The 23,926-nt window shown below is 40.9% G+C and overlaps 1 gene segment (V, D, J or C); it reads left to right on the top strand.

Moving 5' to 3' along the window:
* The window catches only part of LOC103121425 (immunoglobulin heavy variable 1-69-2-like), a gene marked incomplete at its 3' end in the record, with an annotated part of 52,234 nt that extends 28,974 nt beyond the window's left edge, over positions 1-23,260 (top strand). Inside the window, 3 exon segments of the V gene segment in view lie at positions 19,156-19,192; positions 19,253-19,542; positions 23,243-23,260. Of these exon segments, the coding sequence occupies positions 19,156-19,192; positions 19,253-19,542; positions 23,243-23,260 (345 nt within the window).
* Between the last annotated feature and the right edge of the window lie 666 nt (positions 23,261-23,926).

The following is a 23,926-nucleotide window of genomic DNA, read 5'->3' as shown; positions in this document are numbered from 1 at the left end:
CTGGGTCCATGCTTCCAGAGGGACAGAGAATGGGAAAGCTCTCAGGGGAGGGGATGGGATATGGAGAATGGGTGGTGGGAATTGTGTGGAGTTATACCCCTCCTACCCTATGGTTTTGTTAATTTATCCTTTCTTAAATTAAAAAAAAAAAGTAAAAAAAATCAGAAATGTGGGAGTTGGGCGGTGGTTAAACGCAGGTGGCACAAGCCAGGGAGCCGATTCACAGGCGGTGAAGCAGGTCCGCAGGTGTCTATCTTTCTCTCCCCCTCTCTGTCTTCCCCTCCTCTCTCCATTTCTCTCTGTCATATCCAACAATGATATCAATAACAACAATAATAACTAAACAATAAAACAACAAGGGCAACAAAAGGGAATAAATACATAAATAAATATTTAAAAAAAAGAAAAAAGAAATCAGAAATGTTGGAGAAGATACAGGGATAAAGTGACTTTTTTTTTTTAGAAAGGGACAGGTTCTAGCCCCCAGTCCCCACCTGCAAGGGGAAAGCTTTGCAAATGGTGAAGCATTATTGCAGGTGTCTCTCTGTCTTTCTCCCTCTCTATCACCCCTACCCTCTTGATTTCTGGTTGTCTCTATCTAATTATTAAATAAAGATAATAATATTAAAAAAAGAAAGGGATATTTTTTTTCTTACACTATTGTTCCATTTAAATTGTACCAAAACCTTATAGAAAATAGAACGTTAGAAACAGAGCTACCATGATATCTTGGGCTTAAGAAGGCAATAGTTATTATTGTAGCCAAGTTATTAGCAAATTTCGTTTAACTGTGAAAAATCACATGTTTAAGATTTGTTGTGTCATAGAAGACCTTACCATGATTTATGCCATTTAATGCTATTTACAAACAACAGGGTTTTTTTTTTCTTGTTTGTTTTTTCTTGTTTGTTTGTTTGTTTCCCTTGCCTCTGGGATTATCGCTGGGGCTCAGTGTCTTCACCAGGAATCCACTGCTCCTGCAGGCCATTTTTTCCCATTTTGTTACCCTTGTTGTTATTGCTGTTGTTTTTGGATAGGACAGAGAGATATAGAGATGACGAGAAGACAGAAAGGGGTGAGAAAAATAGACACCTGCAGAACTGGCTTCACTGATTATGAAGTGACCCCCTTGCAGGTGAGGAGCCTGGGGCTGAAACCAGGATCCCTGACTTTGTCCCTGTGCTTCGTACACTGTGTGCCTAACCTACTGTGCTACAGCCCAGCCCCCATATAGCTATATCTTATATTATGACACAAGCAGTTACTTATGGTCTCCCTGGTCTAAAATTAGGTGATTTAATATTTCAATTAAACAGTCATTATTATAAATGTATTAAAAATTTGAGCCCATAATTAGAATTCAATCAAGTTACCAATTTGAAACCTTAAGTTGTTAGATTGAAGGATTATATACTCAGGACTGTAGTCTATGCACAAAAAAATTGAGTTTCAATCTAATTTCACTTCACATATTGATCAAATAGTGATTTTTAAGATAATAGGAGTGTATATAAACACCGTTTCCACCACCAAAGGTCTGTGTCCACACACCTGCATCCCTATAATGAAGCTAAAAATATACCCTCTCCCCCATCCAGAGATTTTTACTTTGGTACCGTACTACAAATTAAGTCAAATTCTACTTTGTTTTTCCCTGTCTATCCTTCTTTCTCAATTTTTGTTTATTACTGGGATCAATTCATAATCATCAGCAAGCGTGCACAATACTTACATTGACCCAAAATAGCAAGCAAGGAGAAAGACATAAAGGAAACAAAAAAAGACAATATATAATGACACTTATATAGATTTCTCATATTTGGGAGCTACTCTCTGGCCTGATACAACTTTCTAATCCTATTTCCAACTCTGACACCATCTCCCCAGACAATACCTTTGGTCTATCTTCATGTTAGCTATAAGGCTCAGGAAAAACTTAGTGAAGCCATGGGCCTTTTGGAATATACCTAAAATAAGCCTACTAGCTTTTTCAAAATGGGGATCCAAAAACTCATCTGCTTTTATGTTCCTGACTATTAAACAATTTATTGTTTTATGTCTTAATACTTTTTTAATCACCAAGTTGCAGATACTATCATGATGCCAGCCTGACCTCACAAATTTACCCTGGATCACCATCTCTCCATACCCCTAACCCACTAGAGAAAGATAATAACAAGCTGGGAGTATGGATAGGCCTGCCAAAGCCCATGTTCAGTGGAGAAGCAATTAAGTTCTGGACCTTATAATGATCTTATAATGATCTACCTTCTGGGCCTTATAATGATCCTGGATCCATGCTCCCAAGGAAAAATTTCAAGGGAGGGGATGGGATACGAAACTCTGGTAGTGGAAACTGTGTGTAATTGTATCATTTTACCCCATGGTCTTGTCAATATTTTTTAATTTTATTAATTAATAGTAATACAAAACTAACTAATAGGATGTTCACTCCAATCCATAGCAATTATAAGTAAAAATAGAGATGATATATATATATATGGCGTATATATTATGTTTTAAAAATAATTTTACATGAATTTAATATCAATAAACTATAATATGAGGCATATTAAAAAAAGAAGAAATGGACCAACCTTATGACCCAATCATTTCTCTCCTGGATATTTTCTCAGAAGAATCAATAACATCTAACATAATAATTCTATGTACACCTAAGCTCATAACAGCACAATTTCTAATAGGTCAGGCATGGAAACAAAACAATTGTCTACTGACAGATGAGTGTGTGTGTGTGTGTGTGTGTGTGTGTGTGTGTGTGTGTGTGTGTGTGTGCGTGCAGGAGGGTCACTTCACAAGGGGTGAAGCAGGTCTGGACATGTCTATATTTCTCTCCTCCTATCTTCCCTTCCCCTCTCAATTACTCTCACTCTCTCATATTCAATAACATAGAAAAAATATGTCCACCAGGAGCAGTAGATTCATAATGCTGGCACCAAGAACCAGTGATAAACCTGGAATAAAAAAAAAGTGCTTTATATGTCCTGGGTAGTGGTGCACCTGCTTGAGTGTACATATTACAATACACAAGGCCCATGGTTCAACACTTCTGACCACACCTGCAGGGGAATAGCTTCCTGAGTGATGAAGCAGGGCTGTAGGTATCACTCTGTCTCACTCTCTACATCCCCATCTTTCTCAATTTCTGGCTGTCTCATTTCAATCAATAATAAAGATAGTAAACAATTTTAAGAAAAATGTGTATGATCACAGTAGTTAAAAATGATAAAGTCATTACATTTGCATTATCTTGAATAGAACTTGAAGGCAAAATACTGACTAAAGTCAAAAAGAGAAGGAGAAATACAGCACTACCTCACTTATAGTTTGGAAGATAAGAGAAAAGGACAGAGAAGAAAATCACAAAGTGAATGTCGGAGAATTATACAGATGCAGGCTTTGCCACTCCCTGCTATTCCTCACAGTGCCCTTCTCAACCAATCCTGTCCCGACACGTCACTCCTGGTTGTTGCCCAATGAAAGCCCTCCCAATTCCCCCCCCCTTGCTCTCGGCTCTTGCTCTCTCTTTCTCTCTCTCTCTCATGTGATCGCTCTGGCATGAGCCACTCCCTCCTGATCCAATAATAAAGATTTGTATACCCCACTTGCTCCAGACCTCCTCTCTCTCTTCTCCACTGCGCAGCCCAACACCTGGGCATGTCACGCTGTGCGTGTCATGCCCCACTGGGTGGCCCGGCCTGAAGTCCAGGAAAGTTACCCAGACACATCTGCCTGCCTATGTGGCCCTGCGTTTTTTATCCACCATGGGATTTTTTCCGCTTTATGAGGAGGTGTCCCAGACATTATATCCTTCTCTCCTGGGACAGGTTTTCGATCTCAGAGACGCTTTAATTTTTGCTACACCGTGGGTTCTCATATATTTGTTACTTTCAGGATACGTACAAGGCCTCCTGCCAAAAGGTTAAGTGACCTTGAGGCTGAGATACGAGAGTTAAAGGATATGTGCTCAGTACTTAAACTCCCTAAGCTATCTGCAGTCAGCCCCAAAACTTTTGCCCCCCCAGACACGTGTTCCATTTCTTCTGCTTCTTTGACCCCTCCCCCCACTGATACCTCATCATTAAGAGACCTTGTGGCTGAAAAACAAGAGTTAAAGGATATGTTTTCAGTGCTTAGAGACCTTAAACCTTTTGCAGTCTGCCCCGAGAGCTCTGTCCCCATAGATACGGGTTCAGTTTCCCCTGCGGCCACTACGGCAGCTTCCACTTCTGTGACTTTTTCCCCCGGGTCATCAAACCAACTCCACACCTTCCCAGTAAATGTGGCCCCCAATAGACAAAACCCTCAGGTGTGGCATCCATACTCCTCCAAATAACTCAGAGAACTGAGACAGGCTATGAAGGAGGACGGGTTTCATGCCCCATGGACCAAGTCCATTTTACAAAGCTTTTTCCAGCACCTTAACACCCCCCAGGACTGGAAAGACCTGGCTTGTGCTGCACTCCCAGACCCCCTCTACCTGCAGTGGAAGGCATGCTTCCGTGATGAATGCTCTAGACAATTACAGGAAAATAGTAACAAACAGAATGAAATTTTGATGCATTGTTTGGAGCAGGAGAGTTTGAAACTGGAACTCAACAGGCAGAAGCCAAGTTTCCAACCAGTTATTTTGAACAGGTACGCATCTGCACAGCACAAGCATGGGAAAGGTTAACCCCAACCACAGTAGAGGCCTCAGTCCCCATTAACTCTCTTCGCCAAGGCACTGATGAATCTTCATCTCAAGGGTGAGGTCAACCTTAGAGAGAAAGATTTATAATCCTGAAGTCTGTTCTCTCCTCCTGTGTTCTATTGTCTGGGATTGCATGGTCCCACAATTCCATCAGGCATGCCTTAGTCTTAAACGCCTACACCCAGATAATTGGATTTTAGCGACACAAGAACTTACATCAGGCTCTTATGAGGCACCCATTATGACACAGGTTTATGCAGTTACCCCACATAATCAAAACGGGGCCTGCTTTCAGTGTGGCTGCCAAGGGGATTGGCATAACCAATGTCCACATAAGCTCCAGTTAGGGCAACCACGCCTCCAGTTAGAGCAACCACACCTCCAGTCAGGACAACCCCACCTTCAGTCAGGGAGCCAGAAGCCACGAACACTTTGTCCCAGATGTCGGAAAGGTTTTCATTGGAAGAGAGATTGTTGGTCCAAATTTCATAAAGATGGCATGCCCCTGAATGGTACAAATTCGTGGCCTGAGATTTTGTGGACCACTCCTGTTTTAGAACGAGGTCACCCTACTATGACAGTAAAGATTGGAAATATTCCTTTTAAATTTTTTATTGACACGGGGGCAGAAAAGATGATTTTAAGGCAAGCAGAGGTTCCCCAAAATTGGGAACTCCTCCTGGGGCCCCATATACATGGAGTTGGAGGGGTGACCCAATCCTTTCTCACATGAGATTCGCTCATGTGGGAAGACCCTGAAGGTTCTACTGGACACTTCCACCCATTGGTAGCTGATATTAGCACCAACCTATTGGGCAGGGATCTTCTAGAATGTCTTGATGTTAGGATATCCACAGATGCCTCTGCAGAAACCAGACCTATTCAGCACCCCCAATACTAACTGACACTGTTCGTAACCAAACACCCTGCTTAGACTGGCTTTCTAATGAGCCTGTCTGGGTGGAACAGTGGCCTTTGCCTAGGGATAAGCTAGAAATTTTAAAAGAGCAGGCACCGAGAGCAAGAGGGGGGACGTGGGAGGGCTTTTATTAGGCAACAACCAGGAGTGACGTGTCGGGACAGGATTGGTTGAGAAGGGCACTGTGAGGAATCGCAGAGAGTGGCAAAGCCTGCATCTGTATAGAGAAGGAGTGGAGCTCTGGCCCAGCTCAGGCAGGACGCATTACAGGGAGGCTGGGCCAGGCACCAGGCTGTGTAGAGAAGTGAGCGCACTCATCTGCCCTTGTCCTCGCTACCCTGAACCAGAAGGCAGTGAGCTCCAGAGGCCCGTGCTGAGGCCCCGTCCTGTGCACCCTCTGCCCAGCGGCATCTGCCGGCACTCAGTCCCACTTGCTGCACTGACCCTCCCACGCCTCTGCCATGTCACCCATCTCCCTCACTCCAGGCCAGCTGTGGGGGGAGCAGCCCAAACAAGACCACTCAAGGTGAAGGATAATCAACCAATACCAGCACTTTGAATGAAAACTTGTTTCTCTGCCACAAATTGAACATTTTCTTTGTGTGTGTAGGGGGACACTGAAACAGAAACTTAACTTTGTGGCATAGCAGCTATGCAGCTTGAAATCCAAGTAGCAATAAATTTTATTATTTCATATTTGTACAATAAGCTTCCCAGGAGACGTGTCAACATTTTTGGAGAAGGAGGCAGGTCATGAATAAAGAAATACAGCTTCTCTGCCCAGCCGTGTGTCCATGAGTCTCTGTCTACTGCCGTGAAGCTAGCCCAGCCTGCTCAAGCCCCGAACATTAACGACAAATGGCGCCCACGTGGACCTGACCTGCACATCCCCCCATATAAGTGAAGACTTTGCCTACCTATCTACAATGGCCTTCTCTTCTGCTTGTGAAGAGATCTCCAAAGGCCTCTGCCCTTTCTTCACGAGACTGTTTCACTGTTTCTGGAACATTTATCTCTGGACCACTCTGTGGTTTCCACCCAACGCCAACCCGCAGGAGCCCAACTCCAGCCCGCATGAGCCGGCTTTCCACTGTGTGGTGCAGGGCATTGGGTGCGGGCTCCCCCCCATGCTGCTTGGCAGCCTGGAGCAGGGCAGCAGGTATGGCAGGCAGGGCTGCAGCCCATCATGACCACCACCCCAGGGCACTTTGGCCCGCGCCTTCTGCATGGCTGGCCCACCCGCCCTCCTGCTATGAAGTCTGGGCAGATGCCGGACCACGCGGAGACAGTGGGCTCCCTGCCGAAACTGGGCCCCCTGGCCGAGATCTCCAGCTTGGGTCTGAAGGCAGATGAGCTAGAATATGCAGAGATTTGTCCAGAGATCCCAACATACAATTCCTAGAGCTGAAGTTGTGCAAGAGGCCACCGCTAGACGACACACTCCCCAAATGGCTAAGACAGTACAGATCTAAATTTGTGTTTAAAATGACATGTCTTCGTAACAAAGGTTTCTCTCCTTGTGTATTAAAGACCATGTTTACGTGTGTGTTTAAAGTTTGGTAAACATTAACTTTAAGGTTAAAAATATAACTTTAAGGCTATATTCTTACCAGACAGAGTTAAATGAAAAAGGTTTTCAACATAGTTCTCATAAAGGTAAAATTAACTTACATTCAAAGTCTGAGTTAAAAATTAGTTTAAAATCAATATATTTTAACTAAGTTAGTCTAAAAAAAAAAACCTGGGCACACATAGGGTGTGTCTCCATCTTCAGTGGGTGTAACAAAAGGTTAAATAGACTTATTGACATGTAAAACTCTCAAATTCCTTCTCAATTAGAAACATTAGATTGCGCTATGGTTATGCTAATGATTCTCATGCCTGAGGCTTTTTTCTTTCCATGGTTCTTATGTTTACCTTTCCACATTCTATTGTTTAAACTTTAAACAACCTTAAAATCATACTAAAAAAGACTTCCAATTGTAATAGAGTTATCAATTGTGACAAACTTCTAACCTGCTACAAGTTTTAATAGTAAATAAACTGCAGCTGTCAAGTTCTCTACAGAAAAGCAGAATTCCAGCAGCTGACCTTCCTCATGCAACATTCCACCCCCTGGCATTTTTCTGTGGACATCTGCTTTGGACTAGCATTTCTATCAGACTCACTGGTACACCTCTTGGACACTTTGCATAAAACTAGCAGCTTCCCTTTATGCTGCTGGGTTTCTCAAAGACTGACTGCAGCCAGCAGCCTTGGGACTCTAGGCCATTCCCTGCCCCCATGCTAGAAAATGCCCATCAAGGCAAGTAACGCCCCCCAGAGGCAAAAAAGGTCCCCCTCAGGCCTTCCCTTGGCAGTACACTGGTTCTTGTTGCTCACTTACATGTTCATCCATGTTTGTGCCAGTTTCTTTAAAAAAAAATGCCTGTATGATATAGGTTTCTGTTCACCCCACAACCCTGATACTATGGTCATTTAGTTAAAAAGAAAAGGGGGAATTATTGTATGCTTCACATTGGTTTTGGTCTCACCCCCCTCTGCCTCTGGGAGACTGTGGTATGGCCCCTGCTAGTTTTGCAGGCCCCCTTCTCCCCGCAAGTGGAACCCCTATGGATTTCAAGAGTTCTTGCCACAGCCACCAGAGGAGAAGGATGCAGGACAGATCTGTGTGGTGATTGGTTTGGGTTAGTTTTGAATCGTTGCTCATCAATAAAGAAATACAGCTTCTCTGTCCCGCCATGTGTCCTCGAGTCTCTGTCTACCGCTGTGAAGCTAGTCTGGCCTTCTGGAGCCCTGAACTTTAACGACAAGTGAAGATTAGGTTTGTTATGGCATATTTAACCAAAGCAATAAGTTCTGGGAATTTAGAGAGATGTTAGGGTTATGGAGAACCTTGAGGTCTATTTCATAAAGCATAGCATGATGAGAAATTGTTACCATTTTTAAAGACATTTCAATATTTATTTATTTCCTTTTTGTTTTCCTTCTTGTTTTATTATTGTAGTCATTATTGTTGTTATTGATGTCATTGTTGCAAGATAGGACAGAGAGAAATGGAGATAGGAGGGGCAACAAAGACATAGAGAGAAAGATACACACCTGCAGACATGCCTCATCACTTATAAAGTGACTCCCCTGCAGGTGGGGAGTCGGGGGCCCATTTTTAACACTTACACTACAAACCATTAACCTTCAAAGGAAAATCGAAAACATCATAATTAGCACATTTAGAAAATGCCAGACTCGGAAGGAGGAGGAAGATGGCGGACTGAGAAGCTGCTAGCAGCGAGTGCTCTGATAGCATTGTTGGCAACGGTAGTATTTTCTGCCTTTAGCAGGCCAGTCAATAAGGGGTGACACCAAAGAGGTGATTATAATTTAATTTGGGTTAAGAATTAGAGTAAAGGTGACATGGACTAGCGGGGCTCCAGACTTCCCAGGCGGCGCCGGGCAAGGCAAGTGCACCAGGCATTGTCCTCCACCCAGGAAGGCGGCTCCTCTGCTGGTTGCAGAGTGCGGCGGGCAGAGGACCCGGAGAGAGCACTTTAGCTTGGGGGATTTCTCTTGGGAGTCTCCAGGGACCACCGCGACCCTGAGGGCGGATCCAAAGACTTCTTGAGTATAGCTCTCATTGGATCAAAGGACTTGGAGCTAGTTTTCATTTTCAAGAAATCCTTTAAAAAAGTCTGGAGGGGGCGTTTCCCAGAAGCTGCTAGCCTCTGAGCTCCAAACGCACTCCCCTGGAGACAATAGGATTTTCTGCCTTTAGCAGGTCAGCCAATAAGGTGTCCTTAGACACCAAGGAGGCGACTATAACTTAATTTGGGTTAAGAATTAGAGTAGGGAAAAAAATTCTTTTTTCTTCCTTTTAATTTTCAAGCATACATCCTTCCTGCCGCCCCCCCCCCCATAAGCAGTCCCTGGGACCAGCTCTTAGCAGGATACCCCATACCACCAAACAGGGTGTTTTTTTTTAATTCACTGATATGCATTTGGGAAGTTCCTTGCACTGCTCTTTAATTACAACTCTTCTTCTTATCTTCTCCCTTTTCTCTCTCTTATCTCTCTCTCTCTTTTAATCTTGTCATACACTTCTCTCTTCTCTGCCTTTCTGAATTTGTGAATTACTTTGGGGAAGAAATCTGACTCAGAGTAACTCTCTATGTGTGTATCTCTGCTCTAGTTCCCTTTACACTCTTGTTACCCCTAGAATATACACTGGATAGTATATTTGCATAACTGTCTATTCTTGCTATCCTCTCTTTCTTTTATCTTTCTTCACTGGGATTTGGTTACTATTTTTTCACGGACTGGAAAAATTGTTTGGCTAACTGGTAACGATTAAACTACTTCAATACTTACTTCAGTTGCTACTGTAATTCCGGAGGTTGGTGAGTGCAATTGTCATAAAGGTATTTAGTACAGTGTTACTTGTACTCAAGACACAACAACTGAGGAACAACAGGGCAGAAAAAAAGAGAAACACATAAATAAAAAAATGGGTAGATTAAAAACAAATAAAACTGCTACCCCAATGAATGAAGACAAGAGCCCAGAAGAAACCACAAATCAGTCAGAAGTAACCATAGATAAGAAAAGTATGCAAGCAATAATAAACTTATTAATCACAGAAATGAAAACAACATTGGAGGAAAGGAATGGCAGTATTAGGGAAACAACAGTTGAGACCCCCAAGGAAAATACTGATTATCTTGAGGCAATTAAAGAACTGAAAGCTGAAATAGCTGTAATGAAGAAAGAAGGTGAGACAAGGGAAAGCAGACTAATAGAAGCAGAAAACAGAATTAGTCAGACAGAGGATGAGTTAGAGAAAACTAAGAAAGAGGTGAAAGAGCTCAAAAAGAGATTGAGAGACACTGAAAACAACAACAGAGACATATGGGATGATCGCAAAAGAAGTAACATTCATATAATTGACCTGCCAGAGGAAGAAAGAGAGGAAGGGGAAGCAAAAGTTCTAGAGGAAATAATACAAGAAAACTTCCCAGACCTGAATAACAGAAAGGATATCAAGGTTCAAGAGGCCCAGAGTACCAAACAGAATCAACCCAGACCTGAAGACACCAAGACACATCATAGTCACAATGAGAAGAAGTAAGGATAAAGAAAGGATCCTAAAGGCTGCAAGAGAGAAACAAAAAGTCACATACAAGGGAAAACCCATAAGATTATCTGCAGATTTCTCCACTCAAACTCTAAAAGCCAGAAGGGAGTGGCAAGATATCTATCGAGCCCTGAATGAAAAAGGGTTTCAACCAAGGATAATATATCCTGCTAGACTTTCATTCAAGCTAGATGGAGGGATCAAAACCTTCTTAGACAAACAACAGTTAAAGGAGGCAACCATCACCAAGCCGGCCCTGAAAGAGGTACTAAAAGACCTCTTATAAACAAGAACATCACTATAATACTTGCAATATATCAGAGTAAACAAATTGTTTTTTAGAACAATGGCACTACAATACATGAAATCCATAATATCAATAAATGTCAATGGCTTAAACTCACCCATCAAAAGGCACAGGGTGGGGGAATGGATCAGAAAACATAACCCAACCATATGCTGCTTGCAAGAATCCCATCTGTCACAACAAGGTAAACACAGACTTAAAGTGAAAGGATGGAAAACTATCATACAGGCTAACGGTCCACAAAAAAGGGCAGGAACAGCCATTCTCATCTCAGACACGATAGATTTTAAATTAAATAAAGTAATAAAAGATAGGCAAGGACATTACATAATGATTAGAGGATCAATCAGCCAAGAAGACTTAACAATTATTAACATCTATGCACCCAACGAGGGACTATCTAAATACATTAAGCATCTACTGAAAGAATTTCAAAAATACATCAATAGTAATACAATAATAGTGGGAGACTTCAATACCCCACTCTCACACTTAGACAGATCAACAAAGCAGAGAACCAATAAAGATACAAGAGAATTGAATGAAGAGATAGACAGACTAGACCTCTTGGACATTTTCAGACTCCTCCACCCCAAAAAACTGGAATACACCTTCTTTTCAAATCCACATAACACATACTCAAGGATAGACCACATTTTAGGCCACAAAGACAGCATCAATAAATTCAAGAGCATTGAAATCATCCCAAGTATCTTCTCAGACCACAGTGGAGTAAAACTAACATTTAACAAAAAACGGAAAATTATTAAAAGACATAGAATTTGGAAACTAAACAACATGCTCCTTAAGAACCACTGGGTCAGAGCCTCACTCAAACAGGAAATTCAAATGTTCCTGGAAACAAATGAAAATGAAGACACAACCTATCAAAATATTTGGGACACAGATAAAGCAGTACTGAGAGGGAAACTTATAGCCATACAATCACATATTAAACACCAAGAAGAAGCCCAAATGAACGACCTTACTGCACACCTCAAGGACTTAGAGGAAGAGGAACAAAGGAACCCTAAAGCAACCAGAAGGACAGAAATCACTAAAGTTCGAGCAGAAATAAACAACATCGAAAATAAAAGAACCATACAAAAGATCAATGAAGCCAAATGTTGGTTCTTCTAAAGATTAAACAAAATTGACAACCCCTAGCCAGACTCACCAAACAAAAAAGAGAGAAGACTCAAATTAGTAGAATTGTAAACGATGGAGGAGATATCACAACTGACACCACAGAAATCCAGAGAATCCTGTGATACTTCTATAAAGAACTATATGCCACCAAGATAGAGAATCTGGAAGAAATGGAACAATTCCTAGAAACCTATGCCCTTCCAAAACTGAAACAAGAAGAACTACAAAATCTAAATGCACCAATCACAGACAAAGAAATTGAAACCGTTATTAAGAATCTCCCCAACAACAAAAGTACTGGACCAGATGGCTTCACAAACGAATTCTACAAAACTTTCAGGAAACAGTTAATACCCATACTTCTTAAGCTATTCCATAAGATTGAAGAAACAGGAATACTCCCTTCCACCTTCTATGAAGCCAACATCACCCTGATACCAAAAGCTGATAGGGACAGAACAAAAAAGGAAAACTACAGACCAATATCTCTGATGAACATAGATGCCAAAATATTAAACAAGATCTTGGCCAACCGGATACAGCAACACATCAAAAAGATTGTTCATCATGACCAAGTGGGATTCATCCCAGGAATGCAAGGCTGGTTCAACATCCATAAGTCAATCAATGTCATTCACCACATCAATAAAAGCAAAGCCAAAAACCTTATGATTATCTCAATAGATGCAGAGAAAGCCTTTGACAAAATCCAACACCCATTCATGCTCAAAACTCTACAAAATATGGGAATAGATGGGAAATTCCTCAAGATAGTGGAGTCTATATATAGCAAACCTACAGCCAACATCATACTCAATGGACAGAAGCTGAAAGCATTCCCCCTCAGATCGGGGACTAGACAGGGCTGTCCACTATCACCGTTACTCTTCAACATAGTATTGGAAGTTCTTGCCATAGCAATCAGGCAAGAGAAAGAAATCAAAGGGATATAGATTGGAAGGGAAGAAGTCAAGCTCTCACTATTTGTAGATGATATGATAGTATACATAGAAAGACCTAAAGAATCCAGTAGAAAATTACTGGAAGTTATTAGGCAATATAGCAAGGTATCAGGCTACAAAATCAATGTACAAAAATCAGTGGCATTTCTTTATGCAAACACTAAATGTGAAGAAGAAGACATCCAGAAATCACTCCCACTTACTGTTTCAGCAAAATCATTCAAATACCTAGGAATACAGTTGACCAAAGAAGTGAAAGACTTGTATACTGAAAACTGTGAGTCGCTACTCAAGGAAATAGAAACTGATACCAAGAAATGGAAAGATATCCCATGCTCATGGATTGGAAGAATAGATATCATCAAAATGAATATTCTCCCCAGAGACATATACAAATTTAATGTAATACCCATCAAATTTCCACCAAGCTTCTTTAAGAGAATAGAACAAACACTACAATCATTTATCTGGAACCTGAAAACACCTAGAATTGCCAAAACCATCTTAAGGAAAAGAAACAGAAATGGAGGCATCACACTCCCAGACCTTAAACAATATTATAAAGCCATCATCATCAAAACAGCATGGTACTGGAACAAAAATAGGCACACAGACCAGTGGAACAGAATTGAAAGCCCATAAGTAAATCCCAACACCTATGGGCATCTAATCTTTGATAAGGGGGCCCAAAGGATTAAATGGAAAGAGGAGGCTCTCTTCAATAAATGGTGCTGGGAAAACTGGGTTGAAACATGCAGAAGAATGAAATTGAACCACTTTATCTCACCAGAAACAAAAATCAACTCCAAATGGATCAAAGACCTAGATGTCAGACCAGAAACAATCAAATACTTAGCGGAAAACATTGGTAAACACTTCCCCACATACACCTCAAGGACATCTTTGATGAATCAAACCCAATTGCAAGGAAGACTAAAGCAGAAACAAACCAATGGGACTACATCAAATTGAAAAGCTTCTGCACATCCAAAGAAAATATTAAACAAACAAAGAGACCCCTCACAGAATGGGAGAAGATCTTCACATGCCAGACATCAGACAAGAAACTAATCACCAAAATATATAAGGAGCTCAGCAAACTTAGCCACAAAAAAGCAAATGACCCCATCCAAAAATGGGTAGAGGATATGAACAAAACATTCACTACAGAGGAGATCCAAAAGGCTAACGAACATATGAAAAACTGCTCTAGGTCACTGATTGTCAGAACAATGCAAACTAAGACAACACTAAGATACCACCTCACTCCTGTAAGAATGGCATACATCAAAAAGGACAGCAGCAACAAATGCTGGAGAGGATGTGGGGACAGAGGAACCCTTTTACATTGCTGGTGGGAATGTAAATTGGTACAGCCTCTGTGGAGAGCAGTCTGGAAAACTCTCAGAAGGCTAGACATGGTCCTTCCATATGACCCAGTAATTCCTCTCCTGGGGTTATACCCCAAGGACTCCACAACACCCAACCAAAAAGAGGTGTGTACTCCTATGTTCATAGCAGCACAATTCATTATAGCTAAACCTGGAAGCAACCCAGGTGCCCAACAACAGATGAGTGGCTGAGAAAGCTGTGGTATATATACACAATGGAATACTATGCAGCTATCAAGAACAATGAACCCACCTTTTCTGACCCTTCTTGGACAGAGCTAGAAGGAATTATGTTAAGTTAACTAAGTCAGAAAGATAAAGATGAGTATGGGATGATCCCATTCATCAACAGAAGCTGACTAAGAAGACCTGAAAGGGCAACTAAAAGCAGGACCTGATCAATTTGTAAGTAGGGCACCAAAGTAAAAACCCAGTGGTGAGGGGTAGACATGTAGCTTCCTGGGCCAGTGGGGGGTGGGAGTGGGTGGGAGGGATGGGTCACAGTCCTTTGGTGGTGGGAATGGTGTTTATGTACACTCCTAACAAAATGTAGACATATAAATCAGGAGCTAATTAATATGAGAGGGGGAAATCAATTGTATGTCTCAAAGTTTCTCAAAAGACAAACTGAATCTTTTTAATATATAGGCTATGTATTTGATATGCGGACTCTCTCAAAAGCCTAGACCAAGTAGATTAGAAGCATCCAATAGCACAGATATATATAAGATACTGGGTACTGTACAGCAAACCATAACAAAGGGACTTTTCAAAGTTAACCCAATTAACAAATAATGTGATGATAATATTAACTATCGATTGTCTTTTTGAACCCTAAGACAGCAGGAACCTCACATCTTCACTATAGAGCCCCTACTTCCCCCAGTCCTGGAACCCTTGGATAGGGCCCACTTTCCCATATGCATCTCCCAATCCAAACCAAATAATATTGCATCCGCCAATCACAACCTAACCAAAGCAACGATTGCCACCTCAACGTGCTTCACCTCAGACTGTATCCAGAGACTTCACATGTGGAATGACAACCCTTCAACTTCACTACTCGGGTGAGACCTTTCCTTTTATAGTACACTCTAATTTCATCTCAGGTAGTTCACTTTCTAACAAAGTCCCATAATCTAGATATACACCAGTTTCTGTGAGAGAGAGCTTATGTGCACACGGATCCATAAACTACTGCAAAATATATACCTGAAAGCAGAAGTACACTAGAGTTTGCAGTGAGTAATTCCCTAACACTTCCTCTCCTCTATTCCAAGCTTGGGATCCATGATTGCTCAACAAATTGTTTGGCTTCGTATGTTAACTCTCTTTTCAATCACCAGGTTCCAGATGCCACCAGGATGCTGGCTAGGCTTCCCTGGATTGAAGACCCCACCAATGTGTCCTGGAGCTCAGCTTCCCCAGAGACACACCTTACTAGGGAGAGAGGCAGACTGGGGGTATGGACCGACCAGTCAACGCCCATGTTCAGCGGGGAAGCAATTACAGAAGCCAGACCTTCTACCTTCTGCAACCCTCAATGACCCTGAGTCCATGCTCCCAGAGGGCTAGAGAATGGGAAAGCTACTATGGGAGGGGGTGGGTTATGGGGATTGGGTGGTGGGAATTGTGTGGAGTTGTACCCCTCCTATCTTATGTTTTTGTTCACTAATCCTTTCTTAAATAAAAAATTTAAAAAAAAATGCCAGACTCCAAAATATTTAGGCATTTATTTTTCATCTTATCTCCACTTGAAAATGCTGTTATTTGTGATGAGATGAACTTGGACTCTCTTAAGCTAGAGAACTATGTACAGCTAAAAACTCTCTAATGGCAAATGAGAGGTCTAGAGTCAGGAATATAGTACAGTAGTCATGAAACACACACACACAAACACACACACACCACAAAAACATAAGCAAAAAAATGTGCCTGAATCTCCAGGTTTTGATGATCAAGCCCCTGCATAACCATAGACCAAAGCTGAGGTGATCTCACTGATAGGCAGAAGTTGAAAATCAAGATAATAAAATATTTACCAGAACTCAGACTGGAGTTGGTGTATTTCACCAAAGTAAAAAGATTCTAGTGTGGGTGGTGAGGGTGTTCAGGTCCTGGAACATGATAGCAGAGGACCTAGTGGGGGTTGCATTATTATGTGGAAAACTGGAAAATGTTAAGCAATTCCAAACTTTTGTATTTACTGTGAACTGTAAAACATTAATCACCCAATTAATAAATAAAAAAATTAAAATAAAAATAGCAGAGCAGTGAGTGAGGATGGGGTAAAAGAGCATAATGTGGATAAGAGCCCATTAGAGTAAGCTCTTGGAGTTTTGGGTGTTTTTTTTTTTTTTTTGTCTGTTTCTGTGCAGGACAAACAGATGGGTGAGTGAGAGTGAAGGAAAAGCACTCCATGTGTAACTTCTTTTGGGTCACTCCTCTAGAAGTGTCAGATCTTGTCTCAGGAGGAACTGTTCACCTAGGAAGGTGCATATTATGTTCACATTCTTGGACTCATTAAGGTATATGACAACACATATGCTAGAATTTACATATCTACAAAACTCGAACTGTCAGCAATGAGGCTTGTATTAGACTCATTATTTTTCTGGTGAACTCTCACCTGGAAGAGGACAAACAAGAAGAGATTGTGTTTCTGCAATGGTAACCACAAATCTGATATTATTAATCAGGACACTAAATTGAAAGATTCATCCTAGTTCTGAAGGCTTTAAACCAGTTGGGATTAAAGATGGGTCTCTAGTTCCAGGAGGAACAAAGGATGAATCTCTTTACTGTATTTGTTTCATATATAATCCCATTGTTTGAAGAATATTTCCCGCATTGTATGGAACTGGGACTCTCACAGACCATATATGACTGTCCAGCTACATTTCCAAAATGAGCACCTATCTCTGTTCCTTTGGAACTTTACCAGATAGAAAGCTATAGGACAAATACTCAGGCCTTCATACTGTGTCCTTTAGAATGGGGACTTGAAGGTCTAGAAAGATATTCTTCCATATGACCTCAGAGACTAATCATTAACAGGGGGGTTTAGGCCTTGCCTCTGACATTACATGACTTAATAAAATGTGTTTCTTCTCCATGAAAATACACAAAATTAGAAGGAAAATTTGCCATGTTACAAAAGGACACTTTTACAGTTGGGTCCTATACACTGATTCCTGGACTACACAGCCTGAGATATGAATGCATTAGTAGGTCAGGCAGGTTAGTCACTTCAGGGTGAGGAGCTGGTTGCAGAAGGTGATCAGGAACCCAAACCACAGGGGTACTTACTGCCTCAATAGCAGGATCAGGCAGTCTTGGAGCAGGGCCTTTCAGGGACCAGGATTGACTATATCAAGATAGAAAACATGTGGGACTATACAAATATTGTTAAGTGTCTATAAAATCATATTTGCTGGAAAATAAATACAAGTTGAATGAGAAACTGAATATTAGATTATATAAACAATGTGTCAGTTTTTGCATATAAAAATACAGATTGGGAATTGTTTGGAAATATACCCCTCTTGTCTTGTCAATATTTCCATTTTATAAATAAGAATTTAAAAATATAGCAATTTCAGCTCAGCTACCATCACACAAGAGAAAGCTGAATTATCCTTCCCTATCAATTTCTATAATTATATTTTTCTATGTCCCTTTTTTCCTATCATCAAATTCAGTGGTTCATGGAGTAGCACTAGTTAAATGTAAATAAGGCTAAATGTAAAGACCCCTGGAAGGAATAAGGTTTGATTGTGACTACTCAACCTACAGTTGAGGCACTTTATAAATGGTGAAGCATTTCTTCAAGTGTCCCTTTCTCTCTCCTTCTGTATCTACCCAATGCCTCGATAATTCTTCTCAGTAATATGTAATACAATGAGAAAAAAATACATAGAAAGAAAAATGTTCTCTAGGAACACAGGAACTCTACTGACAACATGGAACCCTAATAACCCTAGAGGCAAAAAAAATAATACAAAGGAAAAGGAAAATAAAAGGGAAAGAAAGAAAGAATATTCAATATGGGGTAATGAGGCCAGATGTTCAATGACAAAAAGATCCTTAAAATATATAAGAACAAAAACCAAATATTTCTAAGACTTCTGGTATCTGCAGTCCAAGAGCTGGAGCTCAGGGAGGGTTAAAAGGCCATTGGAGTGACACTGGGGAAACACAGTATGTCTGAGGAAGGAGACACTCAGATTTCAAGAATCTATAGCAAGTTCAAATTGTCTATTTCATTCAAATGTGTGATTTAATGGGCATTCTTTTTTGAAGTGACTGCTGTTTATTGTAGTAACCCTGTGCACACCCTTCCAGAGCACAGAAATGGCTCCTGACCTCCAACAGGGAAAAAAAAATTGCAGATACTTATTTTGTTGATACTGATCAATTCTATTTCCCAGCTCTGACTCAGACAAAGACATGTTCTGACTTATGAACAATTCTTTCATATGAATATGCAAATAATCTCAGACATCTGGAGTGAAATGCAAACCGAAGTGTCCAGAGAACATTGCCCAAAACCACAACATTGCTTGAAGCCCTCCATCATGAGTAGAGCTGGAGAGTCCTCTTCCTGGTAGCAGTGACTGCAGGTAAAGTCCCTAGTCCTTGGAAGGAAGAGAAGAATATGTTGTTGTTTTTTTTCCCAACAGGTGTGCACTCCCAGGAACAACTGACCCAGTCTGCGGCTGAGGTGAGGAAGCCTGGCACATTTGTCAAGGTCTCTTGCAAGGCTTCTGGATATGATTTCACCAACTACTACATGCACTTGGTGCAGCAGGCCTCTGGAAAATGCCTGGAGTGGATTGACCCTGAAGATAGTAATGCAGATTATGCACAGAAGTTCCAGGGCAAAGCCACCATGACTGCAGAAACATCCTCCAACACAGCCTACATGCAGCTGAGCAGTCTGAGTTTTGAGGACACAGCTGTGTATAACTGTGCAATACACTCAGTGATAAGAAGTGAGGGTGAGCCCAGACAAAAACCTCCCAACATGGATAACTGAAGTGCTTTAAGGTGGTGCCCAGCAGTGGGCGAACTGACCACATAGACACACAGATTTGCTACAGGGACAGGTGCAGCTGGACATTTAGGGCTGATTTTTTGTTTTTGTTTTTTACTGCCAGTCAGGAACTTCCTCTCCAGATGTCAGTTACTTAGACTTTTATATTTTCAGTGCTATTCCTACCAGATGAATGTCTCAGTAAGATAAACATATTTTTTAATTTATTTTTTATTTAAAAAAGGATAAATTGGGGGTCGGGCGGTGGCGCAGTGGGTTAAGCGCATGTAGCGCAAAGCACAGGGACCGACGTAAGGATCCCGGTTCGAGCCCCTGGCTCCCCACCTGCAGGGGAGTCGCTTCATAGGCGGTGAAGCAGGTCTGCAGGTGTCTATCTTTCTCTCCCCTTCTCTGTCTTCCCCTCCTCTCTCCATTTCTCTCTGTCCTATCCAACAAAGAATTGTGTCAACAAGGGCAATAATAATAACCACAACGAAGCTACAACAAGGGCAACAAAAGGGGAAAAGAGCCCAGCAATAATCCTGGAGGAAAAAAAAAAAAGGATAAATTAACAAAACCATAGGATAGGAGGGGTATATTTATAGGCTGTAAGTGCAGGAATACTCTAACATGAACTAAACACAAGGTAGAAAAGAAAACTGGTGCAGGAGTACAGATATAATATAATAGACTGTCCATAAAAAAATTAGCTACTACTAGTTAGTCATATTTTGGGAAAGGGCTCAGCAGCAGCCATGATGTTTTCTCAAGTCGAATTGTGGAAAATGGTTCTGTTTCCCTGTAATGACCCTCAAAATAGTTACATTTATGTCATGATTTTCAAGGAGATATTAAAGTTGATCTTACACACACACACACACACACACCAGATAACAGACCAAAGGTAAAAAAAAACCAAAAACTCCTGAGGTCATATAAATCATTATTAAATTAATATGAGAGGGGAAAATGGATTGAATGTTTCCAACTTTTTAATACACAGACCATAGGATGAGTCTTTGGAATGTTGACAATCTTTTTTTTTTATTTATCTATTTTTAAGAAAGGATAAATTAACAAAACCATAGGGTAGGAGGGGTACAACTCCACACAATTCGCACCACCCAATCTCCATATCCCATCCCCTCCCCTGATAGCTTTCCCATTCTCTATCCCTCTGGGAGCATGGACCCAGGGTCGTTGTGGGTTGCAGAGGGTAGAAGGTCTGGCTTCTGTAATTGCTTCCCTGCTGAACATGGACGTTGACTGGTCGGTCCATACTCCCAGTCTGCCTCTCTCTTTCCCTCGTAGGGTGGGTCTCTGGGGAAGTGGAGCTCCAGGACACATTGGTGGGGTCTTCAGTCCACGGAAGCCTGGCCGGCATGCTGATGACTTCTGGAACCTGGAGGCTGAAAAGAGAGTTAACATACAAAGCCAAACAAATTGTTGAGCAATCATGAACCCAAAGCTTAGAATAGTGGAGAGGAAGTGTTAGGGGGGTACTCACTGCAAACTCTAGTGTCCTTTTGCTTTCAGGTATATATTTTTCACTAGTTTATGGATATGTGTGATCATATGCTCTCTCTCACAGAACCCGGTCTATATCTGGGTTTTGGGACTTTGGTAGAAAGTGAACCACCGGGGGTTCCCAGAAGATGGCGGACTGAGAAGCTGCTAGTGGCTTGAGCTCTGATCACATCTTCTGGAAACAGTAGGATTTTCTGCCTTTAGTAGGCCAGTCAATAAGGGGTCCTAGCGGTGACACCAAGGAGGTGACTATAACTTAATTTGGGTTAAGAATTAGAGTAGGAAAAAAGGAGGAAACATTTTTTTCTTCCTTTTAATTTTCAAGCATACCTGCTTCCTGCCCCCCACCCCATAACCAGTCCCTGGGGACCAGCTCCTAGCAGGAACCCCCACACCACCAAACAGTGTGCTATCGAATTCATTGATACACATTTGGGAATTTCCTTTCACTGCTCTTTAATTACAGCTCTTTTTTTATCTTTTCCCTTTGCTCTCTCTTGTCTCTCTCTCTCTCTTTTTTTTAATATTGTCAAAAACTTCTTCCTTCTTCTTTGCCTTTCCGAATTTGTGAATTATTTTGGGGAAGAAATATGACTCAGAGTGGACTCTCTATGTGTTTATCTCTGCTCTAGTTCCCTTTCCCCTCTTGTTACCCCTAGAATATACAGTGGATAGTAGATTTGCATAACTGTCTATTCTTGCTATCCTTTATTTCTTTTCTCTTTCTTCACTGGAATTTGGTTACTATTTTTTCACGGACTGGAGAAATTTTTTGGCTAACTAGTAACGATTAAACTGCTTCAATACTTGCTTCAGTTATTACTGTAATTCCTGAGGTTGGTGAGTGCAATTGCCATAAAGGTATTTAGTACAGTGTTGCTTGTACTCAAGACATAACTACTGAGGAACAACAGAGCATATAAAAAAAAAAGAAACACATAAAACAAAAAAAAATGGGTAGATCAAAAACAAATAAAACTGCTACTCCAATGAATGAAGACAAGAGCCCAGAATAAACAACAAATCAGCCAGAAGTAACCATAGATAAGAAAAGTATGCAAGCAATAATAAACATATTAATCACAGAAATGAAAACAACATTGGAGGAAAGAAATGGCAGTATTAGTGAAACAACAGTTGAGACCCCCAAGGAAAATGCTGATTATCTTGAGGCAATTAGAGAACTGAAAGCTGAAATAGCTGCAAAGAAGAAAGAAGCTGAGGGAAGGAAAAGCAGACTAACAGAAGCAGAAAACATAATTAGTCAGACAGAGGATGAGTTAGAGAAAACTAAGAAAGAGGTGAAAGAGCTCAAAAAGAGATTGAGAGACACTGAAAACAACAACAGAAACATATGGGATGATCTCAAAAGATGTAACATTCGTATAATTGGCCTGCCAGAGGAAGAAAGAGAGGAAGGGGAAGCAAACATTCTAGAGGAAATAATAGAAGAAAACTTCCCAGACCTGAATAACAGAAAGGACATCAAGATTCAAGAGGCACAGAGAGTACCTAACAGAATCAACCCAGACCTGAAGACACCAAGACACATCGTAGTCAGACTGAGAAGAAGTGAGGATAAATAAAGGATCCTAAAGGCTGCAAGAGAGAAACAAAAAGTCACATAGAGGGGAAAACACATAAGATTATCTGAAGACTTCTCCACTCAAACTCTAAAAGCCAGAAGGGAATGGCAAGATATCTATCGAGCCCTGAATGAAAAAGGGTTTCAACCAAGAATAATATATGCTGCTAGACTTTCATTCAAATAGATGAAGGGATCAAAACCTTCTTAGACAAACAACAGTTAAAGGAGGCAACCATCACCAAGCCGGCCCTGAAAGAGGTTCTAAAAGACCTCTTATAAACAAGAACATCACTATAGTACTTGAAATATATCAGAGCAAATTTTTTTTGAACAATGGCACTACAATACATTAAATCCATAATATCAATAAACATCAATGGCTTAAACTCACCCATCAAAAGGCACAGGGTGGGGGGATGGATCAGAAAACATAACCCAACCATATGCTGCTTGCAAGAATCCCATCTGTCACAACAAGATAAACACAGACTTAAAGTGAAAGGATGGAAAACTATCATACAGGCTAACGGACCACAAAAAAGGGCAGGAACAGCCATTCTCATCTCAGACACGATAGATTTTAAATTAAATAAAGTAATAAAATAGGCAAGAATATTACATAATTATTAGAGGATCAATCAGCCAAGAAGACTTAACAATTATTAACATCTATGTACCCAATGAGGGACCATCTAAATACATCAAGCACCTACTGAAAGAATTTCAAAAATACATCAATAGTAATACAATAATAGTGGGAGACTTCAATACCCAACTTTCACAAAAACCAACTTTCAATAAAGCAGAGAACCAATAAAGATACAAGAGAATTTAATGAAGAGATTGACAGACTAGACCTCTTGGACATTTTCAGACTCCTCCACCCCAAAAAACTGGGATACACCTTCTTTTCAAATCCACACAACACATACTCAAGGATAGAACACATATGAGGCCACAAAGACAAAATCAATAAATTCAAGAGCATTGAAATCATCCCAAGTATCTTCTCAGACCACAGTGGAGTAAAACTAACATTTAACAACAAACAGAAAATTATTAAAAGTCACAGAATTTGAAACTAAACAACATACTCCTTAAGAACCAGTGGGTCAGAGACTCACTCAAGCAGGAAATTCAAATGTTCCTGGAAACAAATGAAAATGAGACACAATCTATCAAAATATCTGGGACACAGCTAAAGCA

The sequence above is a fragment of the Erinaceus europaeus genome, chromosome 14 (assembly GCF_950295315.1).
Source record: "Erinaceus europaeus chromosome 14, mEriEur2.1, whole genome shotgun sequence".
Classification (NCBI taxonomy): domain Eukaryota; kingdom Metazoa; phylum Chordata; class Mammalia; order Eulipotyphla; family Erinaceidae; genus Erinaceus; species Erinaceus europaeus.
The sequence above is the reverse complement of the archived record's forward strand: the minus strand, read 5'-3'. Positions and strand labels throughout refer to the sequence as shown.